General features: G+C 37.8%; 2 protein-coding genes across 2 annotated transcripts; both read right to left on the bottom strand.

Annotated features, from left to right (window-relative positions):
* Positions 1 to 691: 691 nt before the first annotated feature.
* LOC134841057 (uncharacterized) lies at positions 692 to 15,187 on the bottom strand. Its single transcript, XM_063856840.1, has 15 exons — positions 14,871 to 15,187; positions 14,386 to 14,675; positions 9,630 to 9,820; positions 9,065 to 9,373; positions 8,454 to 8,876; positions 7,894 to 8,087; positions 7,427 to 7,667; positions 7,052 to 7,294; positions 6,155 to 6,694; positions 5,239 to 5,257; positions 3,097 to 3,494; positions 2,537 to 2,730; positions 2,072 to 2,312; positions 1,697 to 1,939; positions 692 to 1,339 (listed from the first exon to the last, which is right to left on the bottom strand). Exons 1-15 carry the CDS (start codon positions 15,159 to 15,161, stop codon positions 795 to 797), a joined length of 4,362 nt encoding a protein of 1,453 aa, XP_063712910.1. The 5' UTR covers positions 15,162 to 15,187; the 3' UTR covers positions 692 to 794.
* A 2,806-nt stretch (positions 15,188 to 17,993) lies between these two features.
* Positions 17,994 to 21,356, bottom strand: LOC134857270 (toll-interacting protein B-like). The gene is made up of 4 exons (XM_063873652.1): positions 21,155 to 21,356; positions 20,276 to 20,523; positions 19,076 to 19,295; positions 17,994 to 18,853 (listed from the first exon to the last, which is right to left on the bottom strand). The coding sequence occupies exons 1-4, from the start codon at positions 21,351 to 21,353 to the stop codon at positions 18,441 to 18,443; spliced, it is 1,080 nt and encodes a 359-aa protein (XP_063729722.1). The 5' UTR covers positions 21,354 to 21,356; the 3' UTR covers positions 17,994 to 18,440.
* Positions 21,357 to 27,623: the final 6,267 nt, after the last annotated feature.

Here is a 27,623-nt window from a genome sequence, read left to right as displayed (position 1 = left end):
TTTCGCGAACACAAAAAGTGTAAAACACCAAAAAGTATCCTTAAAACGGTCAATAGAGAAAAAAGATTGAAAAAAGATACCTTCAGAATCTGTCCTCGGAAATTCAAGTTTTACAGTTGACTGCTATTCATAATTGCGCCACTGAAGATTTGTGCAACTGTGCCAATTTCTATTCCTTGAATTACTTATTTTGCTAACTTATTTTGTAGCTAATTGATCCGACCATTGAAAATCGACCATTAAAAATGTGCAAGACTTTAGTATTCGGGCGTTTCAGTTTTGTTTTCCACGCAAAATTAGCTACCACAAATATCATTGGACAGGGTTGAGAAATATATCATATTAAAGCCCTTTCAGTCGTGATTCGAACGACATCAAAAAATTTCAAAATTATTTTCCTGAGGTCGAGAAAAACCGATTTAAAATTTTTGATTTCACGTCTAATTTCGAGCGAGTGAGCAGGCTGACATTAGCTTATTTATGCTTAATTTAAGCCTTGAAAACTTAGTTTTACTCAAATGAAGTTAGTTTTTGAAGTTTCAGCTTCATCTTAGGAATCAAAAACTTCAAAAAAAAAATTTTTATGACTGACGAAAATGACACTCAAATGCACAGTAAAAGAGTAGTCAAAGAATTAAAAAAAAAACAATTAATGAAAATAGATAAGTTATTTGAAGACTCATAACTCATAAATTCAAAACTTAGTGAATTACTGCTTTAGAAACAAGAAATACATAAAACTGCAAGTCCAAGGTCAAATCAAAGGCTTTTAGATATCACGAATTACAAAAAAGTCAGCAAACATCCCATCTACTTTTCTTCTTAGGAGGTGGTTTTGAGTCTACAGTTGACGAGTTCATTTCAGAATAATTCTGCGACCCATTATTAGTCTGAGAAACTGTCGATGGTAAGGGCAAAGATGGAACTTTAAACTTCGAATCATCGTCTTTACAGTTAGAGGTTTCCTTTGAATCGTTATATTTGAGGTTATCAGGTTGGAATCGGGTCATAGATGATTCTTGATTATCTTTTCTGGGAGTTGAGCTGCAGTCAGGAGGTTCTGGGTTATAATAATTCGGCTTAGAACTTTTAGGTTGATTGTAGTAATCGGTCTGTTCGTTGTTCCAGCGACTTTCACGTTTATGCGATCTGGATCGAGTTTCTTCTGGAGGCGTTGGAGGAGTGTTCTGGATGGTGCTCGTAGATTCCGCATCTTCGGAAGAAGCTGATCGGAAGCTAGACTGGAATTGTTTCGAAAACTGGGATCTCATCATTGACATTCGACCCGACTGTGGGCCTCTGGGTCCAGCGCTTCCAAGAATTCCGGCAGATGGTGAAACTAAAATGAACATTCAAGCTATATCATTGGTATACCTATACACACTGCTTGTTTAAGTTTAACATTTAGCAGCTTAAAAACCTTTCATGAAGGTCAAATGAAGCTTCGTATGACTAACGGAACAGAATTATTTTATGCCAAGCAATGGCAGGATAAACAAAACAGTGAAGTCCGACAACTAAAGACTATATCTAAACCATTTATCAGTATTCGGACTGCTCATCATTTATCAAAAACGCTTATCGGAGAAATTCATTCTATAATGTCACAAGTCGAGTTTACAGCACACTTGTTCTTGGAACAATTAGCAGTGTTAGCCAGCCCTTAAACTTGTGTTGATTTCCGGTATTTCCTAACCTTTTTGATTCAATGCTGCCCTCGCAGATGCAACAGTCTGTCCAGAAGAGGATGGATCATTATCCTGGGAGAACCTCGAAGACGGCTTAGAGGAGCTAGATGACGTTGCATATCCTAGACCAAGATGCAACTTCTGAGCGTTGAAGCCTTTGTCTCCCTCTCCCTTTCTGAATTTGGAGGAAAACATCGCCAGGTCGATCAGCTCCTGAGGCACTATCTGATGCGAGGCCTCCAATGATTGCACTGGAATCAAGTATAATGTTTCATTTAGGAGCCATTCAACAAGCACAGTCAAGCCATTCAAGTCCATCGCGAGTCGTACAAACCAATCGCTCATAATAAAAATCAAACATTTTCTGTAAGTCAGCAACTCACCTAGTTGTGAAGCGAAAAATGCATCCTGAGACTTCTGCAGCAGAGTGTAAGCATCGCCCTTCTCGCCCGCCCTGCCCGTTCTTCCCACTCTATGCACATGGGTGTCCATGTCTCTCGCTGGGTCGAAGTTCACTACAGTCTTGATGCTGGGGATGTCCAGACCTCTGGCTGCCACATCTGTGGCTACCATGAGGCGACAATGACCCTGCTTGAATTTGGTGATCATCTCTGTTCTGTCGTACTGAAAAAAAACATGACATTATCAGAATAATTTGGCTTTGAGTTGTTTTAGCTCCTTTCATTTGGATAGTTAACTCGTCCAGTCAAATTGAAATTGAAAAACTCAAGTATGGTGGACATTTATATGATATAGAGATTAGAACACACATTTTCATTTGGAAAATTAAATCCGTAATCACAGTATTCGCTCATTTTAGAGAGTTTTGGAGAAAAATTGAGGCTAACCTGGTGCATATCTCCATGCAACAACACACAATCGAAGTCCCTCCTCTTCAGTTGGGCGGCCAAATCCTCCGCGTCTGCCTTTCTGGTGGAGAAAACCAGCACTTGTCCAGAGGCGAGGAAAGACACTATGCAGGATGAGAGCCACTTGAATCTCTCCTCCTTGCTGCTGAATACCTTCACGTGCTGTGTCACGTCTGAAAGCAAGCCAGAGTATAACTCAGAACAAAGTGCTAGCTACTGAGAGATTGATATATAAACAGTTCATATTTTATACACTTTTTTCTGTACATTTTTTGAACACCTGTATAAAAAGTTTGCTCAGGTTTTGCCTACTGAGCAATCAAAACATACCAAAGGTCCCAAACATCGAATTTTCTTCAAAACTCGCCTTCTGCATAAAAAGAAATAAAATCGCCGCAATCATACGGTGTTGAAAATCCTTTAAAAATCAATGTGGCTGGCACAGTTTCTATGTCAACGTTTTTTCAACCTCAAGTTGCACTCGAAGGTCAAAGCTACGCATCAGCTATCAATAAGTGAAGCTACCAATTTGTACCCACCTTCGTTCGCATCTCCCACTTCGCCTTGCACTATTCGCACAGGGTTATTCAGAACCACTTTGGCCAAATTCTCCACTTTGGGCTTAAAGGTCGCACTGAACATCAACGCCTGTCTGTCCGGTCTGACGTGACCAGCTATCGACCTCACTTGGGGTCCAAAGCCAAGGTCAAACATACGGTCTGCCTCGTCAAATACCAGCAGCGTCACTCGTTTGAGGTTAGTTGCACTAGCTTTGATGCAGTCGATCAGTCGTCCAGGAGTACACACAACAATCTCAGCTCCTTCGTTCAATGCTTTGCACTGCTCGTATTTGTTGCCACCTCCATAAGCGCACACAACACGCAGGCCAAAGGCTTTGCCGAACTTCTTCGCTTCTGAGTATCCCGATACGAAATAGCTGAAATGATGAGTGGTTTAATGCAAAGTTCTTGGGAGAAAGGTGAAATACCAGAAGATTGGAAATGCGCAAATATAACAGCAATTCACAAGAAGGACGCAAAAAGTGATCCTAACAATTAGAGACCTATTAGCGTGACATCCATTTGTTGTAAAATTATGGAAAAAATGATCAGACGTCACCTGTTTGATTTTTAGAAAACAACAATATCATATCAGACAAGCAATTCGGGTTTTTACCAGGGCGATCAACGACCCTACAGTTACTGAGAGCACTTGACGACTGAACAGCAGAACTGGACAGAGGTAACGAGGTAGATATCATCTACATTGACTTCCAAAAAGCCTTTGATAGTGTACCCCACAAAAGACTACTAAACACAATTTCGAGATACGGGATCAGAGGAAAAACTCGAATGGATTACCTCATTCTTAACAGAAAGAAAACAAAGAGTGGTGGTCAACGAAAGTTTTTCGGAATGGGCACCCGTCATCAGAGGAGTCCCACAAGGGTCTGTACTGGGACCAATTCTGTTCTTAATATACATAAACTCGATGGGGGATGGAATCACATCCCAAATGCTCCTCTACGCAGATGATGCGAAAATCTACAGATCAGTCACAGCTTTAGGTGAAGATGAAGAACTGCAAAATGATCTGAATGTAATTTCGAAATGGGCTGATGGTAGCCTTATGAAGTTCAACATGACAAAATGCCATACGCTCACGTTAACGGGAAGGGTAAAACTAGCGGAACGAAATTACACCTTGGATGGGAATACATACCTTAGTAATGTTCAAAACGAGAAAGACTTAGGGGTTATAGTTGACTCGAGACTACTATTCCGTGAGCACATTGCCAAGAAAACAAGGATGGCCAACGGCATGGTCGCGATAATACGGAAAAGCTTCATCTATCTTAACGCTGAGGTACTAACAACCCTATATAAAGCCCTAGTGAGAACGCACCTGGAATACGCAAATCAGTGTTGGAACCCATACCTGAAAAAGGACAAGATCATGATTGAGAACGTCCAATGGCGGGCGACAAGACTGGTCGCAAACATACAAAAATTTAGTTACCCGGAAAGACTGAAAGCTCTGAAACTGCCAACGCTGGAGTATAGAAGGAAGCGCGGAAGAATGATAGAAGTCTTCAAAATTTTGAATGGAATGTACGATGCCGCAGCAACGGACGGACTGTTTACGATCAATGAAAGAGACACCCGAGGAAACCCGTACAAAATTTTAACGATGAAAACCAAAACAACAGCAAGACAAAACTTCTTCACTATCGCAGCCATTAACGACTGGAACTCATTGCCTGAAAGAATAATATCGAGCGAGAACGTCAACATATTCAAAGCAAGACTTGACAAACTATGGGCGTCCGAAATGTACGACGCATCGTTTTTGGAATGACAAAATGGACGTCGACGAAAGAGCTGGTCGATAGAGGCCGAAGCCTATAGACCAGAATTGAACTTGTGAGACTTTCGGGTTGTACCAAATGAACTGTAGAAACTTCACTCACTATGAGAAAAAATGAAATAGTACTGAATTTAAAGAAAAACTTGTCTCGCAATTGATACCAATCACTGATATTAAAGCCCTATTGGACTTGGTTTGATATCACAAAAATTGAAAGGTTCGATCACTGTCGAGAAAAACTAGTCTTTTTTTAGTTTTTAGACAAAATTAGACGAAATGTGAGGAAAGGCTAACATCGCTGTTCAATGACCAACCTCCACCAGAAATTCAACGCTAAAATTTAACGTTATGTTAACGCACTATTTTGAGCTTTTCGTCTAAGTCAATCGCGTTGGTTAGAAAAACTGAAAAAATCAGACACAGACGAAACGGCATTTCGCGAACACAAAAAGTGTAAAACACCAAAAAGTATCCTTAAAACGGTCAATAGAGAAAAAAGATTGAAAAAAGATACCTTCAGAATCTGTCCTCGGAAATTCAAGTTTTACAGTTGACTGCTATTCATAATTGCGCCACTGAAGATTTGTGCAACTGTGCCAATTTCTATTCCTTGAATTACTTATTTTGCTAACTTATTTTGTAGCTAATTGATCCGACCATTGAAAATCGACCATTAAAAATGTGCAAGACTTTAGTATTCGGGCGTTTCAGTTTTGTTTTCCACGCAAAATTAGCTACCACAAATATCATTGGACAGGGTTGAGAAATATATCATATTAAAGCCCTTTCAGTCGTGATTCGAACGACATCAAAAAATTTTAAAATTATTTTCCTGAGGTCGAGAAAAACCGATTTGAAATTTTTGATTTCACGTCTAATTTCGAGCGAGTGAGCAGGCTGACATTAGCTTATTTATGCTTAATTTAAGCCTTGAAAACTTAGTTTTACTCAAATGAAGTTAGTTTTTGAAGTTTTAGCTTCATCTTAGGAATCAAAAACTTCAAAAAAAAAAATTTTATGACTGACGAAAATGACACTCAAATGCACAGTAAAAGAGTAGTCAAAGAATTAAAAAAAAAAAAACAATTAATGAAAATAGATAAGTTATTTGAAGACTCATAAATTCAAAACTTAGTGAATTACTGCTTTAGAAACAAGAAATACATAAAACTGCAAGTCCAAGGTCAAATCAAAGGCTTTTAGATATCACGAATTACAAAAAAAGTCAGCAAACATCCCATCTACTTTTCTTCTTAGGAGGTGGTTTTGAGTCTACAGTTGACGAGTTCATTTCAGAATAATTCTGCGACCCATTATTAGTCTGAGAAACTGTCGATGGTAAGGGCAAAGATGGAACTTTAAACTTCGAATCATCGTCTTTACAGTTAGAGGTTTCCTTTGAATCGTTATATTTGAGGTTATCAGGTTGGAATCGGCTCATAGATGATTCTTGATTATCTTTTCTGGGAGTTGAGCTGCAGTCAGGAGGTTCTGGGTTATAATAATTCGGCTTAGAACTTTTAGGTTGATTGTAGTAATCGGTCTGTTCGTTGTTCCAGCGACTTTCACGTTTATGCGATCTGGATCGAGTTTCTTCTGGAGGCGTTGGAGGAGTGTTCTGGATGGTGCTCGTAGATTCCGCATCTTCGGAAGAAGCTGATCGGAAGCTAGACTGGAATTGTTTCGAAAACTGGGATCTCATCATTGACATTCGACCCGACTGTGGGCCTCTGGGTCCAGCGCTTCCAAGAATTCCGGCAGATGGTGAAACTAAAATGAACATTCAAGCTATATCATTGGTATACCTATACACACTGCTTGTTTAAGTTTAACATTTAGCAGCTTAAAAACCTTTCATGAAGGTCAAATGAAGCTTCGTATGACTAACGGAACAGAATTATTTTATGCCAAGCAATGGCAGGATAAACAAAACAGTGAAGTCCGACAACTAAAGACTATATCTAAACCATTTATCAGTATTCGGACTGCTCATCATTTATCAAAAACGCTTATCGGAGAAATTCATTCTATAATGTCACAAGTCGAGTTTACAGCAGACTTGTTCTTGGAACAATTAGCAGTGTTAGCCAGCCCTTAAACTTGTGTTGATTTCCGGTATTTCCTAACCTTTTTGATTCAATGCTGCCCTCGCAGATGCAACAGTCTGTCCAGAAGAGGATGGATCATTATCCTGGGAGAACCTCGAAGACGGCTTAGAGGAGCTAGATGACGTTGCATATCCTAGACCAAGATGCAACTTCTGAGCGTTGAAGCCTTTGTCTCCCTCTCCCTTTCTGAATTTGGAGGAAAACATCGCCAGGTCGATCAGCTCCTGAGGCACTATCTGATGCGAGGCCTCCAATGATTGCACTGGAATCAAGTATAATGTTTCATTTAGGAGCCATTCAACAAGCACAGTCAAGCCATTCAAGTCCATCGCGAGTCGTACAAACCAATCGCTCATAATAAAAATCAAACATTTTCTGTAAGTCAGCAACTCACCTAGTTGTGAAGCGAAAAATGCATCCTGAGGCTTCTGCAGCAGAGTGTAAGCATCGCCCTTCTCGCCCGCCCTGCCCGTTCTTCCCACTCTATGCACATGCGTGTCCATGTCTCTCGCTGGGTCGAAGTTCACTACAGTCTTGATGCTGGGGATGTCCAGACCTCTGGCTGCCACATCTGTGGCTACCATGAGGCGACAATGACCCTGCTTGAATTTGGTGATCATCTCTGTTCTGTCGTACTGAAAAAAAAACATGACATTATCAGAATAATTTGGCTTTGAGTTGTTTTAGCTCCTTTCATTTGGATAGTTAACTCGTCCAGTCAAATTGAAACTGAAAAACTCAAGTATGGTGGACATTTATATGATATAGAGATTAGAACACACATTTTCATTTGGAAAATTAAATCCGTAATCACAGTATTCGCTCATTTTTAGAGAGTTTTGGAGAAAAATTGAGGCTAACCTGGTGCATATCTCCATGCAACAACACACAATCGAAGTCCCTCCTCTTCAGTTGGGCGGCCAAATCCTCCGCGTCTGCCTTTCTGGTGGAGAAAACCAGCACTTGTCCAGAGGCGAGGAAAGACACTATGCAGGATGAGAGCCACTTGAATCTCTCCTCCTTGCTGCTGAATACCTTCACGTGCTGTGTCACGTCTGAAAGCAAGCCAGAGTATAACTCAGAACAAAGTGCTAGCTACTGAGAGATTGATATATAAACAGTTCATATTTTATACACTTTTTTCTGTACATTTTTTGAACACCTGTATAAAAAGTTTGCTCAGGTTTTGCCTATTGAGCAATCAAAACATACCAAAGGTCCCAAACATCGAATTTTCTTCAAAACTCGCCTTCTGCGTAAAAAGACATAAAATCGCCGCAATCATACGGTGTTGAAAATCCTTAAAAAATCAATGTGGCTGGCACAGTTTCTATGTCAACGTTTTTTCAACCTCAAGTTGCACTCGAAGGTCAAAGCTACGCATCAGCTATCAATAAGTGAAGCTACCAATTTGTACCCACCTTCGTTCGCATCTCCCACTTCGCCTTGCACTATTCGCACAGGGTTATTCAGAACCACTTTGGCCAAATTCTCCACTTTGGGCTTAAAGGTAGCACTGAACATCAACGCCTGTCTGTCCGGTCTGACGTGACCAGCTATCGACCTCACTTGGGGTCCAAAGCCAAGGTCAAACATACGGTCTGCCTCGTCAAATACCAGAAGCGTCACTCGTTTGAGGTTGGTTGCACTAGCTTTTATGCAGTCTATCAGTCGTCCAGGAGTACACACAACAATCTCAGCTCCTTCGTTCAATGCTTTGCACTGCTCGTATTTGTTGCCACCTCCATATGCACACACAACACGCAGGCCAAAGGCTTTGCCGAACTTCTTCGCTTCTGAGTATATCTGGAGGGACAACTCACGGGTTGGAGCGCAGATTAGGCCTAAGACAATTCAAAATAGCATCTCAAATCCAATTTAAATGAAGAGCATGGAATCTTAAAAATTTATGTAATAAAAGATTCAAAATATCTGGCAAACATTTTATTTAAATAGAACTTTAGGTAAAATAATCAAATGTTTGTCGTAAATTTAATTTTATCTTAATTGACTGGTTCATAGCCTAACTTACCGATTGGTCCGTCTAATTTTCTTAATTGAGGCTGAGCCATAATGTGAACAATCATTGGCCACAGGTAAGCCGCAGTTTTCCCACTGCCCGTTTTCGCAATTCCGATCAGATCTCGGCCGCTCAGAGCCACCGGAATAGCCTGAGCCTGAATGGGCGTGGGTTGGGTGTATTCACTCTTACGGATCACCGACAAAAGACGTTCGTCGAATCCAAAGTGCGCGAAACTGCAGACTGGATTGGGGACAAAAGTGCCTGAGGCGTTTATTCCCAGTTTGAAGCGCAGTGATTTCCCTTCTCTGTTAGAAAGACCTGAAAAGCACGGATTATGAATTACTCGAAGTTTTCACAAGATCACAGTTTCTAGAACCTAAGCCTGAACTTTACAGTCGGAAACAAGGAGACGACATTTGCCTAGAGATTGTCAAAGATGATTGAGACATTTGCCTGAACTTATGAAACTCATTCTTTTGATCGTTCATAAATTCTTTGAAACTCAATTGCAGGTCCAATGACAACGCATCGTTTCAATCAACTACTTAACTCAATCATAACTAGTTATGATAACCTGCGATCTCCGGGTGCTCATTGTAGAAGTATCTCTCAAAGGGACTGTATTCAATCTGCTTGTGGTCTAAGGGAGGCAAAGGATCAATGTGTTTCTTCTTCTCTATGATCGGGTTGCCCTCCTCGTCGTATTCTATTTCCGGTAAATCCTCCCCTGGCAACAGTCCGGCCGTCGGATTCTCTTGCATATATCTAATTCAAAACATAGCATCAGCAATTGCAAGCTAGCGAATAGAAAGTTAGGCGGAAATCAGTATGTCTAAAACAACTTAAAAATACTAATTGAAAGAAAAACTCAACTTAAGAAAAAATATAGAGAAACGCAACTACCAGCTATAAAAAGGATTGAAGTAGCAATTACCGAGCGGCCACTAAGCCAATAAAACTTGGGTAGACGCCCACTTAGCCATAAACAAAAAAAATGCCAAAAAAATTGTTGTCATAAAACTAGCGTTTCAGTTTTACACTTTGCAACTTTTACACCACGGCCATCCTCAGTTCTTTTTAAACATGATATTCATTTTTGCCCTTCAAACGACAAAAAAGGCGAGAAAAACATAAGGTGATAAAAACTAAACCGGAACCAATATAATCGATAAATTAAAAAAAAAAAACTTTTTCGAAACCAGAGTTGGTAAATTGACGAAAAAACAGGACGACTCAATTATAGTTAAAATTGTTTACTTCATTTCAAAAATCCATATTTCAAAAATGAATCCGTCAAAAAAACAGCAGAAAAACAAAGTCTGACTATTCAATTTTTCCCCGAAAAAAAATTCAATTTCATTCATACTGCAATTAAAGGTACGCTCGGGACACGAACCTAGTCCTCAGGGTGCAATGGCAACTCTTTTGCCTCAATACCAAGCAGGAAGAAGCATGAACCACTTCCGATACAATAATGAAAGACTGTCATTAATTAAAATTAAATGAAAAGAAAAATCAAACATTGAAACACCTTCAAAATTTATTTTTTGCATAAAAAGCTATGAAAATTGCAAAAAATCCAAAAAAGATCCCGAATAAAATTATCTGCACCATTAGAAATTTTACAAGGAGCTTTCAGAAAGATAGAAAGAAGCCCAATTTTCAAAAAATCGTTTCGTTCTGTAAGAACTAAGCCGGCAAAAATAAGCAGACAGACGAAAACCTTATATAGCTAAAAATTTTCATTTCGCAAAAACATCAGATGCCCACTGGAATCGAAGTCCCGGGCTTTTTTGTCAAGTATGGGTGCTAGAGCAACATTCAAGAATGTGTTTTAGAGCAATTTAGAAGACAGATGGACCTTAAAAAAAATTCGGGCTCTGGGAATTAAGTGGACAAAAAACAGACCGGCGGTAGTCCGAAAAAGCACAAAAAAAGCATGAAAGTTTGCAAAAAAAACAGGTCCTGAACGAATTCAAACCAAAAGACATCGCAGTCTAAAGCAGGTGAGTTTCCTCTACGCCAGATGGTTGATTGAACTTGAATTTATTATAAAAGAATTCTATGAGTGAGTCCAGGAGGTGAGTCCAGGAGGTGAGTCCTGTGAACAAAAATATTTACGGGAAAAAAGTCAAGAATCCTATTGCAATATCCTTGCTTGTCGCAAGGGCAATAACAAAGAAAGTTCGATTTATAACAGATTTGTAAACAAAAAATTGTTTACGGGAAAAGTATAGTTCCCAATTACAAAACTGAAGTAAAAATTTAAATTTGAGCGAAAGGCAAAGGGTTAGATATACCTATATAAAATGCGAAAATTTTGGTCAGTTCGTTATGAATGATATTGCAGTTTTCTATGGCTATAGTAGAAGCAAGCAAAAACGTTATATCAAAACTTTTTTTACTCAAGACAATTCAGTGAAAAAAGGGCCTTTAAGGCGAAAATCATATCGAGCAGCATAACGACCCATTTTAAAATTATACTTGCAATTTTCAAAACAGAAGAAGCGGAGTTTTGCACCACTTGCAATAAAAACAAACGTAAAATTCATAGAGGTCGAAAAAAATGAAAACTAAGTCTTCTAAAAAATTGTCTCGATAGAAACATGCCAGACATTTGAATATTAAACACAGAGGCGAACCGAATAATTTTTTCGCATGTTTCGGTAGAAACAAGCCAGACATTAAAATAATAAACACAGAGGCAAAGCGATACAACACAAACATAAAAAAGTAACTTGAAAAAAAATAAAACGTTAAAAAAACTAAATTAACCAAAAAATAGTGGCCCAGCTAAAGCTGAATATACGCCTTTGATACAAAATGATTTTGCTGAAGCAAGACCAAAAATTTGATTTCAAAGTTAGCCTTGGCCTGAAACCTTAGTTTTTTCTACTAAAATAACTGAGAAGAGTAAAAAAAAAACTTTTGAGATAATCAACTTTCACAAGGTGATAATATTTTTCTTACAAAGAAATAAGGAGTTGACGCTTCTGCTGGAACAATAATCGCAACCGGTTCTTCCAATTGAACTTTTCATCTCAGAAAATTCAAAATTCAGAAAATTCAAAAACGATCATAAGTTTTAACAAACGGTCAAAAGACTTTGCAAAGTTCATAAGTTTTTTTCTGAAAAAAGCAAGTTCTGACCGCATTAGTAGAGAAGATTCCCGAAGCCGAGTTTCTCGATTGAACACAACTTGAAAATTGGCACGGTAGTTTTCGCATAAAGTCAAGAAGTTTCCAAAAAACTGTCAAAGTTTCAAATCATTGACTTCTTTGAAGGCCATAACGTTTTTCAAACAAACTGCTCATAGCCAATTATACAGGTAGGCTTTCAACAACCTGTTGTTTTGTCTGAATCTATAATATTGGATTTGGCAGGATCGTTAGCGAAAGGTCAACAAATCAAAAATTAGGGAGTCCTTTCTGAGAATCATAGTTTTTCGTGTGAAAAAATAAGGCAAATCAGCTTATTATAACTTTTGGTGTCAGAAAAATTTGGGCGTATTTGCCAGAGCAAACGATCTTCCCACAACACGTTCTTTGAATTCAACCCAAAATCTCTGATATGTCAGGGTAGTTTTCGAGATTATTAAAGTTTAAAAAAAGGCCTTTAAATCGAAAATTTGAATTTTCCGAGGGCGATAACTTTTTGTGTTAAAAACTTTGTAAGTGACCGCTAAAACAGGGGATCTTCCCACAGCCCATTATCTCCATTGTACTAACAATATCAGATTTGAGAGGCTAGTTTTCGAGAAAAATCAAAGATTGACAAAACGGTCAAAAATTAAAATTTTGACTATTCCGAGGGCCAAAAACTTATGTGTAAACCGTTCTTATCAATGAAACCATAAACTCAGAATTGAGAGGAGTAGTTTTCGAGAAAACGAAAAAAATGAAAAGTATAGGTCAAGTATTCCCCCGCAGACTTTTTCGAAGGCCGTAGACAGATGGGTTAAGTGAAAAGAGACTGCAGGGGAGTATGCATGCACACAAGGAAGTAGGCGGTCTTTCAATTGATACCCTTTTTTTGAAACTCAGAAAAAATGTCTGGGAAAAACTGAAATTTTTCCAATATATTTGGAAATAATTTTCCATAACAAAAAATAGAAATTTCAACAAACCGATTGGTAAACAAGTAACCAATTTGAGAGGTGCGGAATCGTGTTTCCCTTGAAACAATCCAAATTTTGATCATTAAGTAAAAAAAAATAGGTCGAAATAATTTGGGCCGACTATTTTTTTAAAGCAAAATAAAAAAATAAAGAAAGAAAAATGAAGTCAAGGAAAGTAAAAGTACAAATTGTAGGAGTAAATTAAACACTGAAAGCAGCATTAAAAATGCAACATTAGAAAAAAAAACGAATCCAAGGTGTGACAAACAAGACGACAGAAGATAAGCAGACACATAATTGGCCGACAAATTTACTTGAAACAGAATATTTCCCGTTTAAGAAAAAACAGGCCCTGCTCAGATTCGAACCCAGGACTTTTGCTCTACCAGGCGTATTAGTTGCCTCCAGACTAAGTGTGCAATATGCGCTTAGAAATTTGAATTTATGAAACAAGGTACCAAGTGATTCAAGTGGTTCTGTTAAACAAGTTGTTAAGCCGAAAAAAGTCTATATTCCGGTTTGATAACGCTTGCTAATTGCAAGCGTAATTAGCAACGAAACAAAGCAAATGAAGAGGAAACAAAGCCGACAACCTTTGAGTGGACACAAGGAGAGTTGAGAAAAGTTTTGATTTTATTTTAAAAAAATTGTTAAGTATAAACCCCAACTGAAATTACAAACAACGCTTGCACTTGCAGCAAAAATGAAAAGTGCTTACAGCACAAACAATCAGTGACGTGGCAACTAAGACGACAACCTTTGATCTGACATCAGTCGGTCGAAAAAATAGACTTTTCAAGTCCCCCTTAAACTAGAATGAACAAAACTTGCATATGCAACTCAATTAAAGTTGCTTTCAGCACAAGCAAAAAAAAGTCCGGCCGAGACTCGAACCCTATACTTTAGGGTGCAAAAGCAACGGCGCTATCAGTGACGGCGCTACTGGAATCGCGACGGCGTTACTGAAAAGGCGACGGCGTCACTGGAAGTCGTTAAGAGAAAAGACGATAAGTTAATAGAAGAATGTGTAAATGCTGTTTACGGGAAAAAAGTCTAGCTGCGGATTACAGAACACTTGCTCTAGCAAGTGTAATAATGAGTGTTTAGCTGATGCAAAAAGGGCAAAACGTATTTAAAAATTGTACAAACGGCATCGCACCTTCAAAGGTTTACAAAAAATAATAATAACTGATTTCAACTTTTTGAAAATACCTGTAGTAAGACTCCTCCACATCCTCCTCTTCTAAATCTGTCCTCACTGCCTGTGGCTGCTGTCCTTTACCGGACCCGCCAGAAATCACAACTTCCGCTTCAATTTTACCATCTGCACTGACTTGTGCTACCTTCTTTTTGTCCTCTTTTTCCTGCCTCTTCACCTCACTGTCGATCCCACTCATGAATGCGTCCAGAGGATCTTCTTCGTCATCGGATCCACTGTTAGCGGCCCCAGTTCTTGTGGGACTGTCAGGAGCCGGCTGGTAGGGCAGATCTTCGTCCGATTCCTGAACCACAAAATAATTGATATTGTTGTGGATTATAAAAAAATAATTGTTAGTCTTAAATTTAGAACAAATCATCCAATCAAATATATTTTACAGCATGACAGCTGCTATTTTTCCCCTTTCGTCTGTCTGGTTAAGCATTTATTTTCCATTAGTTTCATTAAAAACTGTAAGTGACGATTCAGATATTCACACTTCGTCAAAGTAGTCTTTCTTCTTCCTCGTAGGCAGCACTGATTTACAATTAGAGGCAGCCACCGCAGTCGCCAGAAACTTATCGTTTTCCACGAGACTGTAGCCCTTCGTATTGCGCCCTCCAATCGAGCCCCGTCCGAGCGTGTTCACTCCACTCGGGTGGGGACCACGCATAGGCCCCGAGGCTAGCAGTTGAGGCGGCGGAGGTACTTCTTTACCCCCTGAGCGCCCCGGCCTAGACCATTTGTCGTCCACATTATTGTAGGAATTGGGCGGACCCCAGCGCCTCATATTTTTACAGGCTAAATCATAGAACCTGAAATAACTTTCTTCTTCGTTTATTTGTCTGGAAGACACTGTGTAAACCGTTAAAAGAAAATCCTTTAAACATGAAAAAATCCTGAATTCAGAAAATAAGTTCCGGGAACTTCAAAAACTTCGTATAACGTAATGAGTTCTCAGAACAGACCACAAAATAGAATAGGCAATGACACGTTGATTCGACCAGGTTGTTTCGATACAAATCTAATTTCCCGAAAACTTAAACTTAATTTAAAAAAAAAAAACTCGATAAAAGCTGTTCAATGACTGCTTTTGCTACTGTATACTAATATTATTTCGAGGCGTTTGAAGATTTTAAAAATCATTTAAAGTGGCTTCACTGATACATGTACCCGACCTAACTCCGTAAACGGCCTCAGAGCGGAACCATCATGCGCCAATGCATGTATTTGTTTCATTCTGTACTATTTCAAAACGCCCATAGTTTTTCGACAAGAAAATGTTTTATCAAAAAAATCAATTTGAGTAATGAAAAAAAACTTTGAGGAAAACAAGTTTCAAAGCATAATGCCCCGCGTGGAATTAAAACTAATAAAAATACAAGGCGGTGACTAGGCAGACCACATTTGAGCAGACGTCCGTTGAGCCAAAAAAATGGTGAAAATTTTGCGCTATATATATATATATATATATATATATATATATATATTTTCGTTCCCCGAAGCAATAACACGCACAGACACTCATATTTTCAAAGCGGATATTCGCACCCTTCATGATACCACCCATTTAAAGCATTGCAAGCTATCAAGCAATTACCTAGATGTTTTGTCGGGAAAATGATCTATTTGAGGAAAACACGCCAATAAACACAATAGCCGGCGTTAAATAAGTCTTCAGAACACTAATCGATCGGCAACTAAGAGGACAAAATATGACTATACTCCCGTTGAGGTGAAAGCAAGATTTTTGTCATGAAAGTATACAAAAAGTTGAGAAATTTTTAAACTCTACGCACCCCAACCATTCCAGAAGCACATAATAAGATACAAATCTATTTTCTCTTCATTCGATGCAAAAATAGGCCATTAAGTCGAATATAAACCGAAATTATGAACTAAAATAATCAGATTTGGTCATTTACAAATAACAGGGAAAAAAAAATCAAAAACACTTTCAATTACTATGAAAATTGCTTAGAGCACAAAAAAAACGTTAAATGGCAACTAAGCTGATAAAACACAAGCAGACAAACAAAAGGGTAACATTTTTTTGAAACGTTATATTTCCTGTGTAAAAACAGGGCCTGGCCAAATTCGAATCTGGATCCTTTACCGGCCAAGGCCTAGTTTTTCTTTCTGTAGCCCATGTTTGGCTAGTTCTGCTTATCCGTCTCCCGGCTAAGGAACTTCGCTATTTCCACCGGCCTTAACCACAGGTTAACCCAAGCCTAGTCGTAACCTTTATCTCTAGACCAGGTGTGTAAGAACTTTTTATAAGGCAAGCTAATAAATGATTCAACTGCTTTTCTTAAACCATTTGCTAACCTGAAAACAGGAAACCAAATGCGCGTTGACTCATTTTGACAATTTTCAGACACCCATAGATTAATAAAAAATGATCGCATGGTATCGGCAGATTTATTATGTAGTATCTTATCGCCAAAATTGATTTAAACAACAAAATTGCCCCGAACGGCTAAAATTCTTAAATTTAATCCTAAATTGGAAACCAAAATAGACACAGAGACGAAGCGGAGCTTCGCACTACTTGCGATGCAAAAAATCATTAGAAACATAAGAAGTGAAAAAAAAAGTTAAAAAACACTATCTAAAATTTAAATTTATCGATAACTTGGTAGAAATTCACTCTAGGCAAAATCCGGAGAAAACTCAGTAATGTAGCGGCCAAGCCGACATCTTAGAGCAGACACCAATTGAGTAAAAAAAATTGTTTCATGGAAAAAAAATTAATCTATTAACTTCCCCCCTGATACTAGAATGAACAACACTTTGACTTGCATTGAAAGTTGCTTAAAATACAAGCAAAATCCGTGATGTGGCAACTTTGCAGACAAAAGTTGAGCAGACAAACGATTCAATTTTAATTTTAAATTATTATTTTTTTTCAATTTTATTTAAACTGAAAAAAAAACAAGGTCCGCTCGAGACGCGAACCCCAGACCTTAGGATGCAAAGGCAAGAGCGTTACCTCTAGGCCAATTGGGAACGAACCTGAAAAATGCTAGGCTTCAATATTAAAGACAAGATTAGTAAAAAGAACAGTAAAAAAGAGAAGAAACTGATGTGAAAAAAAAACTGTTTAAAAAAAATTTTGAGCTAAAAAGTTCCTATGAAACACATAAACGCATAAAAATATATTTAACCCTTGGATTTACGCATCTTGACTAGGCTGAAATAACATCAGCCGAAAACGTTCCATAAAAAATCACAAATTACAGAAGTTTCAATCATAGTAAAAACTTCAAATAAAAAAAATCTATTCTTTGGAAAGTAAGCAAACAAAACGAACCAGATAAAACAAATTGCATTCAAAAAATGAAAATGAGCCAACGGAAACTACGATGAAAACCACGAATACGAAAAAAAAACTTTTTTCAAGAGTTTTATTTGAAAAACAGCTATTACCTGAAACGAACTTCCCGTTATTACTACCTAAATGATGATAGCAGTCGTGAAATTTACCATTCCTATTAAAATTGACCTTTCTGTGAACAAAGTTATTTACGGGAAAAAAGTCTAGTAACCGCTTGCAATACACTTGCTTATGGCCAGGGTAATTAAATAGCCGTGTTCACATTATAAAACTCAAAAGGGTAATTTTAATTTAAACAAAATTTGGATAAAATAGAATTTTTAAACGACATTTGCATAAAATGCTACTGAGCGGGTTATTTATTTACATTTTGATCTAAAACTATAGCGGAAACAAATAAAACAGTCACGAGTCAAAATCAGATGGAATTAAAGCTGTCGACCAGGTCTTATAAAGGCTTTTTAGACCAAGACACCGGCAAAATCTTTAGACAAAACATAAACCTGCTCAAACATAAACACCCTTTTGGAGAACTCATCTTACATAGACATGGTGAAGCTAACCTAAGACTTCTTGTTATTGGTTGATAGATCATTTTTCTTAATTTATCGTGCACGAAGTATCCGATTAATAGTTCAACTGCAAGATAAACTCAAGTCCCCAGTCCAATTCTGTTCAGCTTTCCGAAAACGGCTCATAATTTGTGATATGATCTCAAAATTGCATTCCATGTTAGCCCATTTGCAGCAACAGGTCTGCGGCCCTGTCTCTGTTCCCGCCCGCATTTTCTAGCACCCCTTTGATTACTTCACGGTCCATTTCTGGAAATGTTTCCTTCAGAGAAATCACATCCGCTTCGCTCACTTCTAGTGGCATGGGTTGAAACCGCTGCGGCTGTTGGTTTAATGAAGGATTCTGAGGATAGTTAGTGCGTTGTATGTGTACATTTGTGTTTGCAGGCATCGCATATGAGTACTGATTCATCGCCAAGTGGGGAGTAGCAGCGTAAGGAGGGTACATCGGAGGACATCCGTATGGGCCATAAGGTGCGGGGTACATACCAACTGGAGGCATCATCATCGTAAAAGGTGGCTGGTTTGCTCCCATTTTGGCCATGTCCTTCGACAAAGTTAGTGACATGCGAACTAAAGCAACAGACTTTTTAAAAAACGCTTGCTAATTACAAACATAATAAAGCCTTCTGCAGAGCACTCAATCATCGCGCCACTTTTTACTTTCTAACTTCATTTTGGATCATCCACATGACAAAAGTCGTCAATAGATAGTCTTTTCTCGAGATTCAGAACTAAGACATTGTTCTTTGTCAGTATTTGCAAATATTTGAACTGCATGGAAACTGGACGTACTTTGTATGGTTCCCTCCAGGTCTGCTCCTTGTTTTCCCGACAGCGTATGTGATTTGGAACCATTGTCTCCACCTGTCAAAATCAACTCTTCTGAGATAGGGATGCAAGCCCAAGCCACCATCTGATCTGAAGAGAGGACGCAAGAGTCGAACACCTCCATATAGATCATGTCAATTCCCTTTGTGAGCGGAAGAGCCAGTCGCTGGTTCCACGCTGGCTTCTGGAATTTGTTCTTTTATTATTAATATTCAACTTTGAAAATGTCAGAACTCAAATTAAAATGAGATGGAGAAACATTAATAAGGTGTAGTGTAATATGCATCCTGGCATGGATCATACATATCTCAAAAATCGGCTCTTTTCCAGTTCCCCCCCCTTTCATTTTTTCTGAAATTCATTACATGAAAGTCTTTTAAAAACAATCTTTAGTGTTGTAAACTGCATTAAAACGTGTCAGCGTGAACAGCTGAACAAATTTTCACAAAATTTCTAACATGAAAATTGCCGTGTGAACAATTTTTGAGCATCTCTTTTTGTAATTTAACAAAGGGGGGGGGGGGGGGGGGGGGAACTGGAAAAGAGCCCAAAAATCTCCTATTGACACATTGTTTTAACAAAGTATTAGCAAAAAAATTGCAAAGTTTTTTTTTTATGATTAGCCCCGGTCCAGCTCATTGCAGGACCAACGGCGGGGGAGAGAGATGTCATTCATTTCGCCGCAGCCGTTCGGTGCCCACCTTGAAGAGGCGGATGACTCTGGGACCCGTCCAACCGTGACCGAAGTGGGATTCGCACGCATGACCCTCGCGTTGAGAGACATGTGCCTAACCCACTCGGCCACGGCTGCTCCCTGACTTCTAGCATATGTATTTCTATCTCACCAATGCCAAATTTCATCAATTGGGCAGTGTTATAAAAAAAAACTGTAGTGGTTGCATCAACTCATTTAATAATCAGAGTTCAAAATTTTACGGCTTTTTCCTTCCCCCCCCCCCCCACCTGCAATTTTTTTTAAAGTAAGCTTTTGTCAAAGTGTTATAAAATTTGGCTTGCGGACTACTTAGGCTATGACAAACATATTTGGTCTTCATACTCAACCTTGTAAAACCACTCGTTACAACATGAAATCGATGATTATGTGCGGTGGGGGTGGGGGGAGAGCCGATTTTATTTAAAACTGATTTTTATTCATGACTATACCTTGCCGGCACCTTCCGCTATCCTAGTGTTGGACATGTTATGGCCCACTCTCATTCTGCAGTAGGGATTCATGTTCGTCAGTCCATAGTTCTTCACAAGGTTCGCTCTCTCAACCACCACTGCCAGCTGACCGACCACATTGGGATCTGTCCACACGTTATATACTGGAACTTGCACGTACTGGTATCCCGGCATGGGAGCCGCTACCGGTTGAACGCCTGGAGCCTGGTTGGTATTGGGAGCAGCGCCTTGAACATTCAAACAGTTTAATGGCCCGCCAGCCAGAGTGACAAAACCAATTGATCGATCAATCAATGCACCGCAGCCAAAAATAGAAAGACGGCCAGCCATGCTGTACTGTTTTATGACAAAATAACACAAAAAAATGTACTAAAAGCCCCGAATAATTTGTTTGCGGTTGACTTTGGCTTTCACAAAAAAAAAGTTTCAACGCATGAGACAACGCTGAAATTCCCTGGCAAGTCAAAGCAGCTACGGGTACAAAAGTGCTGTAACCCAAGCATGAAAAAAATCTAATTGCAGTGATTTTCCTAGCTATCATTGACGTTCAAACATTATAAAAGGACGTATAAATAACCGAGTTGACACATGTTGTCTCTCGGTAAAACCTCAAAATTTGCATACACGCGTAAAACTTGTGCCCCTAGCACGATGATAATGTGAAGGGTACTAAATTTAACATAATTCAAAGATAGGGATAAATTACTTGTTTCCCGTTTATTATTCATTTCCTTTAAACCAAATAGTTAGTTCATTGAAAATTCATAGTTTATAGAAGCATCAAAACATTGACATAAAATTTAGCTGAAAGCTACGAATAATTTTTCATTTTGTTCAAATACAAACTTGATGGTATACCTGATTGTGCTACAGGATGGGATTGAGCTGGGGGTTGTTGTTTGGGGGGCTGGGTCGTCTCGGGCGGGGGTACATTCACTCGGAGGAAGCCTGCGTTGAGTCTGGGAGCGGGGACATTCGCTGCAGCCCCCTCTACCTCTTCGTCACTCTCCGGTGCTCTTTGAGGGTTCTCGTTTGGTATTAAAGGTTGATAAGCCATATTGTATCTTAAAATCATCATATTGTCCGTAAATGACGAATTCAACCTGCTATCTAACAGAGAAAGAAATCAAACCGGACTTCTTTCTGTCAGTGCAACACAAGAACTTCAATCAGCACATTGTGGTCCCACAACAAACCATTTTCAAAGTAACAGCACTTAGAATTAAACTGCATCGTAATTTTGAACGAACGCACTGATTTTAAAGATATGGAGAAAACACTAGTATATACTCAGGGCTTGTGTTATATAATTTTTGTGTTTTTTTTTCAAGTAAACTACGTCGAGTTTCGGTGGTTACTCAAGCTTTAAGTTTGTTTCGACAAGCCCAAAGGAGTGGAAAGAAGATATCTAAAACCATGGAATGATTAACCAATTTGGTTGAAAATTTGCAATTGGCAGTGATTAATCTGCTCAATTTAAAGATAGCCAATAGACAGTTGGAAAAGAGTCAATGAACACAAGTAAAGAGAAAAACTATTGACTAATGACAAAAATATCAACTTTCGAAACTCAAAGAAAAAACAGATAGCCTAAAAGCTCTTCAAATTTCAAGAACATAAAAAACTGACAGTTGGAAAGTATGCACGCAAGGAAACTGAAAAAAAATCTTAGATGGTATTAACGCTCTTTGAATTTGTAGAAAATTTTATGATGGACATTTTTTTTGTTAAAATTGACCCATTTGAGAAAACTGGATCAATAGGTAAAACTTTGATTTCGCTGAGAAATCTGAAAAATAATTTCCATTTTCGAAATTTGAAGTCGATCACGTTTTTCGTGATCTTTACAACTTTGCTGTTTGATAGTGGACCTTGCCTTCCTTTTAACAATAGAAATGCACTGAACTTTAAAAAAAATCACAAATCAAACCGCGAAAAATCAAAATTGAGCGTGAACAAATTTTAAGACTTCTTCCTGAAAAACAAAAAAACAGCATGGCCTATATAATAGTACTTGCTACGTTCATTACTTTTAAGCAACTTATGATTGACACCTTTTGATGAAATTAACTCAATTTGAGAAAAATGCATCAATATGTGAAGATAATATGCCGCTTGAAAAACTGAAAATTAAATTCCACTTTCGAAAATAGATGTCGCACGCTTTTCATGACCTTTACACTTTTGCTGTTCGATAGTGGAGTTTGCCCCTCCTTTAACAAAGGAAACGAACTAAAATTAAAAAGAAATTCAAACTAGGGGGGAAAATTATCACAACCTACACTAGTGGAAAAAATTCAGCGCAATTTTAGGAAGTTACTCTTTAAAATGCCTTTTTCCAATGTCCATTTTGGAAAATATTTCCCTTGAAATTCAGTTAACCTTTTACTTAAACCAAGAGCAAATGATCAGCGCTACCCTCTATGAAAGTATCAATACTTGGTTTCAATGACTAACCAGGGTAAACCGGGTCTGAAAATGCCAGATTTCTTCCTCTGCACTAAGTTTTGCATCGTAGTGAATTCTTTCTTGAATAAGCGGAGTAAAAAAGGGACATTGAAAACAGGCATTTTAGAGAATAAAAACCTGAATTTGCGCTTAATTTTGTCCACTAGTGTATATAGGAATCTGAACTACTTTTATCGACTTTTGAACAAAAAATCACTGCCAAGAATGATTCTTTCTACTCTTGAAAAATGTCACCCTATTCCTTTCGTATTTAACTAATGTTCCAAAAATCATTTCGATAAATCAATTAGTTGAATGATTTTCGCCAGGGAGAATGCTCACAATAAACTCAATGCTCACAAAATAATAGAGTGCTATATTTAATTTAAGGTACTTGGTTTCGGTGGTTAATACAGATACATTTTTCAACAACTATTGCATAAAATAGAACATTTAGATAATTCCCTGAAATTCACAACTAAAATTTCTCTCAATTCTTTGAGTCTTTGGATGTAATATGATGAAGTAGGGTGTCCGTTGTAAAATAATAGTACAATTCCGAGTGATTAGTATCCTGTCAAAATTTAAATACAGTCCAAATAAAAATAGGCAGCGGCTATTGTTGAACCCACATGAACAAATCTTGTTTTCTAGTCAAAATGACTCCCAAAACGGCCAAGAAATACTTCATATTGTTCAAAATAAATCGCAAGCGGCCCAGAATTTTTCGAATGCCACGCTAGGCGGCGGTTTTTTTGAATTTCTCGTATATTTGGAAGCGTATCGGATATGTCAATTATCAGACTTGGCAGAACTTCATCAGTAAATTTTGCTCCAGGCAAAAGTAATCAATATTGTGCATTGATATTGCGCAAATGTAATTTGTCCAAAGGCAGCAAAGATCCCTTTAATTTCTTGGTTTCACAGTGACGGGCAATTGCATTCTATAGACTTTTTGTAGTAAAGTAAACATCAAACCGAGGGCTTTAGCAGGTATCACGGAATGACAAGTTTAGAAAACACAATTTTGAATTTCTTCCTGAGAATTTCTGAGAAAATTGCATTTGTTTCCAAAGTTATTATCGCGGGAACAACTTGCATTAGCAGTTTACATTATGTTTCATTTCGTGAATTCAGATGCCACCGATTTTAGTCAATAAAAACTACTCGCTTAGTTGTGAGACGAACAAACCACCAGCCCTGAGTTTAAACTGATCCGATGTAATCTGAAGACAAAAACTGAGGTAACCGCGAGATCTCAAAAATGAGCTTTGCTTCCCGCTGCCAAACCATTCGAGGTCCCAATTCGGTTGAAGTGATACGCGACATCGTCATCGCTGACGACAATGCACGGCCGAATAGTTTCCTCTAGAAGCATATTTCTGAGCTAAAGCTCAATAAGCTTCTTGGTCCAGTAACGTGACAAGCGGGAAAATGATCACATGTATTTACATCTAGCAGTCGACTTTACTAGATTTTTTCACATGCCAGTCTGAAATTAACATTATTTTGCCATAATTACCTATCAACGATCGAATGCGGTACGTGTTTTGGTGAGGATAATGGAAAAAAAAACCGGATCTACTTAACACTCTCCACCCCTTTCAGGAAAGAGGGGGGATGGGGGGGGGGGGGGGGGGAAGATTGTTAAGTAGATCAAAGTGGTCGATTTTTCGACCAATCAGAATGCAGCAAAATTAGAATTCTCAATAGAAAGCTCAGTGCTAATTTACTGTTTACTGTATTTATTTATAGGGGTGTAAATTCTTCATTAGGTACCACTAAGGGGGGGGGGGGGGGGATTGTTAAGTATATCCAAAAAACCTAACTCACAACAAGATTGCTCGTATATCAGGACAAAGCCCTAATTGTTCCGACTGCCCCTTAACAAATATCAAAATTTTTTATGAACGAAAATCATGAAAAACCAAAAACTTTGGATAATATCAAAAGTCAAGTGTCAAAATTTGAGTCGTGCGAAAAAAATACGACCAATTAGCTAGCATCAGTTCAATTTGAACAACTTTCTTGTGCGAGATAACACACCACGCATAAAAAATTTGCGTTTTGCTTTCAGGATTATGGATAAAAAGTAAAACGCGCACATAAATTAGTCGAGAGCATGGCCCAATTGGCAATTTTCAACCTCCCAAAACTTTGCAAAAAATGATCGGAGGTAAAATATCTTTTTAAATTTGGGAGTCGATATCTTCAATGGCGCATAAAAAATTTAGCTAAGAACTATTTCTGAAAATTGACTGAAAAATACTACCCCAAGCATAAATATTCCGTTTCCTTCGATAGTCGGAACAATGATATACCATGAAAAATTTAATACAAGCACACAACAGATTTTATAATTTAACAAGGATACTCGGTTGCTGTTCAATTAGCACAAAGTGCTTTGATCACTACAATTTAGGTTTAAAAAATTCGAAGATTGTGGAAAAAAAATCAAGAAAAAAATATGTTTCCATAATTTTTAGTCGATTTATTAAAGGGCGATTTAACTAAGTTTAAAAAACTGCAGATTGAGAAGTAATTAGAGCTAAAAACGTCAAGTTACAAAAATAAATAAAAAGAATGTCATCAAATTGAATTGTGAGTTACACTAAAGCTCAGTGTCAGTGAAATCTGGTCTAAAATCGAAAAAAGTCAGACCACGATTTTTCTGGGCACAAACATTTTTTAGGAAATTTTCAAGTTATTTTTAGAAACAAGAGTAAGAATTGACTGAGAAAATTTAAACAATTGTTCCATTTGCTTCACAACAGAAACCGTAGCTAGCTGCTCTTAATAGTAAAAAAAGAACCTACTTGTCTAAAAATGAACACAAAAGAACAAATTAAATTCAGCTTTCAGCTGCATTTCTTTGAATCTTGAAACACAAAAAAAACATCGATCAAAATTGAAACTGACAAAGCTGTTCGAACAATTCTTAATAGGTTATAAGTTCTCATCTGGCGTCTCATGTGAGGTTTAAGTTCGCAAACAAACAAAAAATGGCAAAAAGTAGCTTCGAAAAGGAAAGGTAATACAAACTAAGTCGTAAAAACCTTGAAACAAAAAAGTATTTTGCCAATTACGGGAATAGAGGCACAGAAACCCAGATTATAAGGTTTTTAACTCCACTGCTGCACCATCTGGCCGAAAGTTTTAAAGACAATTCCACATAGCAAATACCAGGCAGTGATGAATGCGCATTAATAAAGCGGATGAAAATATGCTATTAAAGATATACAACAATTGTACGCGCGACTTCCATTTGAAAAACATAGCCGGCAGAAAAATGAGAAGCGCGAATGCACAGTTTTGAACATGATCGGTTTTTGAACATTTTTCAACATTCCAATTTCCAAGAAAAAACACATCGCGTTACTGGGAACACAAACACTGGGAAATCTTCGAAATAAAAATATTTTTCGAAAATTTAAAAGACGTCAAGTTTTTTCGCGCCAATTGCAATTTTGTACTGGCTGGCAGAGCGTCATTTGCCTTCTTTTTGACAAATGAATTAAATATGACTTGAAAAATAAATCAAAAATCAACAAGGATAGCCGGTTACTGTGCAAGTAACACTGAGTGTTCCGACCATAGTTTAGAAAACTACGGTTTAGAAAGTTTTTTTCCAAATTAGTGTAGTTTTTTCTGATTGGTGTGATAAAAGGATCTGACGTAAAAATAAATTCTAGGCATATTGGACAGTCATAGTAGTGTGAGCAAATTGGGCAAAAAATTTGTAGAAAAATTACTAAAAAACTTAAACTTTTGCAGAAAATGATGCTAAAAATGAAGCTAGCTAAATAAGTTTAAATAGTTTTAAGGTCCTAAATTTGGCATAATTCAGCTTGTAGGCCTGCTCGCTTGCTTTATTCACTAGAATTGAGACAAAAAATCAAACATTTCAAACCGGTTTTTCTCGTCACGAGAAAACTTTTTGAATTTTTTTATGTGGTTCGAATCACGACTGAAAGGGCTTTAATATGACATATCACTCAACCCAGGACAATTTTTATTATTGTAACCTGATTTTGCGTGGAAAACAAAAAAGCAAAAAAAACTAAAACAACCGAATACAAAGTTCGTCCCCATTTTCAATGGTCGGAACAAAAAGAAAAACTACTTACTCTGGGTGTGATCAAATAAGACTTTTTTCCCCTCAAAAACCACTGCGTTCAATAACAATTCATATTCACGAATCATATTGAAACAGAAGCGATTGCATGGGTAAATAATTTTTCAAATATTTTTTCTTCAACCTCGAATACAATTGCCAGAAGAAAAACCTCCAGAACATAACGTATTCGCGACAATAAACTGGACAGAAAATTTAACAAATCCTTTCGAAAAATAGCGGTAATAAAATAATGCAAAATCTTAATCGGAAAGGAATTTAAAACAATACATTTTAGTAAAAAATGATTTTACCCAGCTCCAACATAACACGCTCACGCAAAAAACTCACTACGCTGTTTGAGATATATTAGCCGAACGAGATCCACACCCTTTAAATGAAAAAAAAAACTTCAAGGAAAAGAAACTCATCTTACGCTCAATCTCAGTTAATAAATAACTCATAATGCAAAATCGAAAACTGCAACAAAACGTGCACCTTTAAATGAGAAAATCGACTGCTAACGTAACACAGCGATTGCCTGTGTTTAATGCAACTGAATTAAAAACGATGACAAGCGCAAAATCTGTATCTCAATCTCTATATTCTGAAGTCATGCTATAATTTGCTAGCATTCGGTGCTACGGTCATGTGAACTGTCTGTGCCTATGAATAGATTTTATTTTTTCAGCAATTTTGATATCTGCTAAATCAAATACTTTGAAGGTATCTGCACGTTGTATGGGAAGATAATTATTTGGCAGT

This window comes from Symsagittifera roscoffensis, chromosome 1 (genome assembly GCF_963678635.1).
Source record: "Symsagittifera roscoffensis chromosome 1, txSymRosc1.1, whole genome shotgun sequence".
Taxonomy (NCBI): domain Eukaryota; kingdom Metazoa; phylum Xenacoelomorpha; order Acoela; family Convolutidae; genus Symsagittifera; species Symsagittifera roscoffensis.
This window is presented reverse-complemented; position numbering and strand designations above follow the sequence as displayed.

Bases quoted from the DNA above. Each gene is read 5' to 3' on its own strand.
- LOC134841057 (XM_063856840.1), bottom strand. From the start codon at position 15,161: ATGAGGCGCTGGGGTCCGCCCAATTCCTACAATAATGTGGACGACAAA. The intron at 7,668-7,893 runs GTTAGCCTCAAT...TTTTTTTTTCAG, and splicing joins TGCATGGAGATATGCACCAG to TACGACAGAACAGAGATGAT. The intron at 6,695-7,051 runs GTTAGGAAATAC...TGTTCATTTTAG, and splicing joins GGCAGCATTGAATCAAAAAG to TTTCACCATCTGCCGGAATT.
- LOC134857270 (XM_063873652.1), bottom strand. From the start codon at position 21,353: ATGGCTTATCAACCTTTAATACCAAACGAGAACCCTCAAAGAGCACCG. The intron at 20,524-21,154 runs GTATACCATCAA...TGAATGTTCAAG, and splicing joins CCATCCTGTAGCACAATCAG to GCGCTGCTCCCAATACCAAC. The intron at 19,296-20,275 runs GTATAGTCATGA...AACAAATTCCAG, and splicing joins TAGCGGAAGGTGCCGGCAAG to AAGCCAGCGTGGAACCAGCG.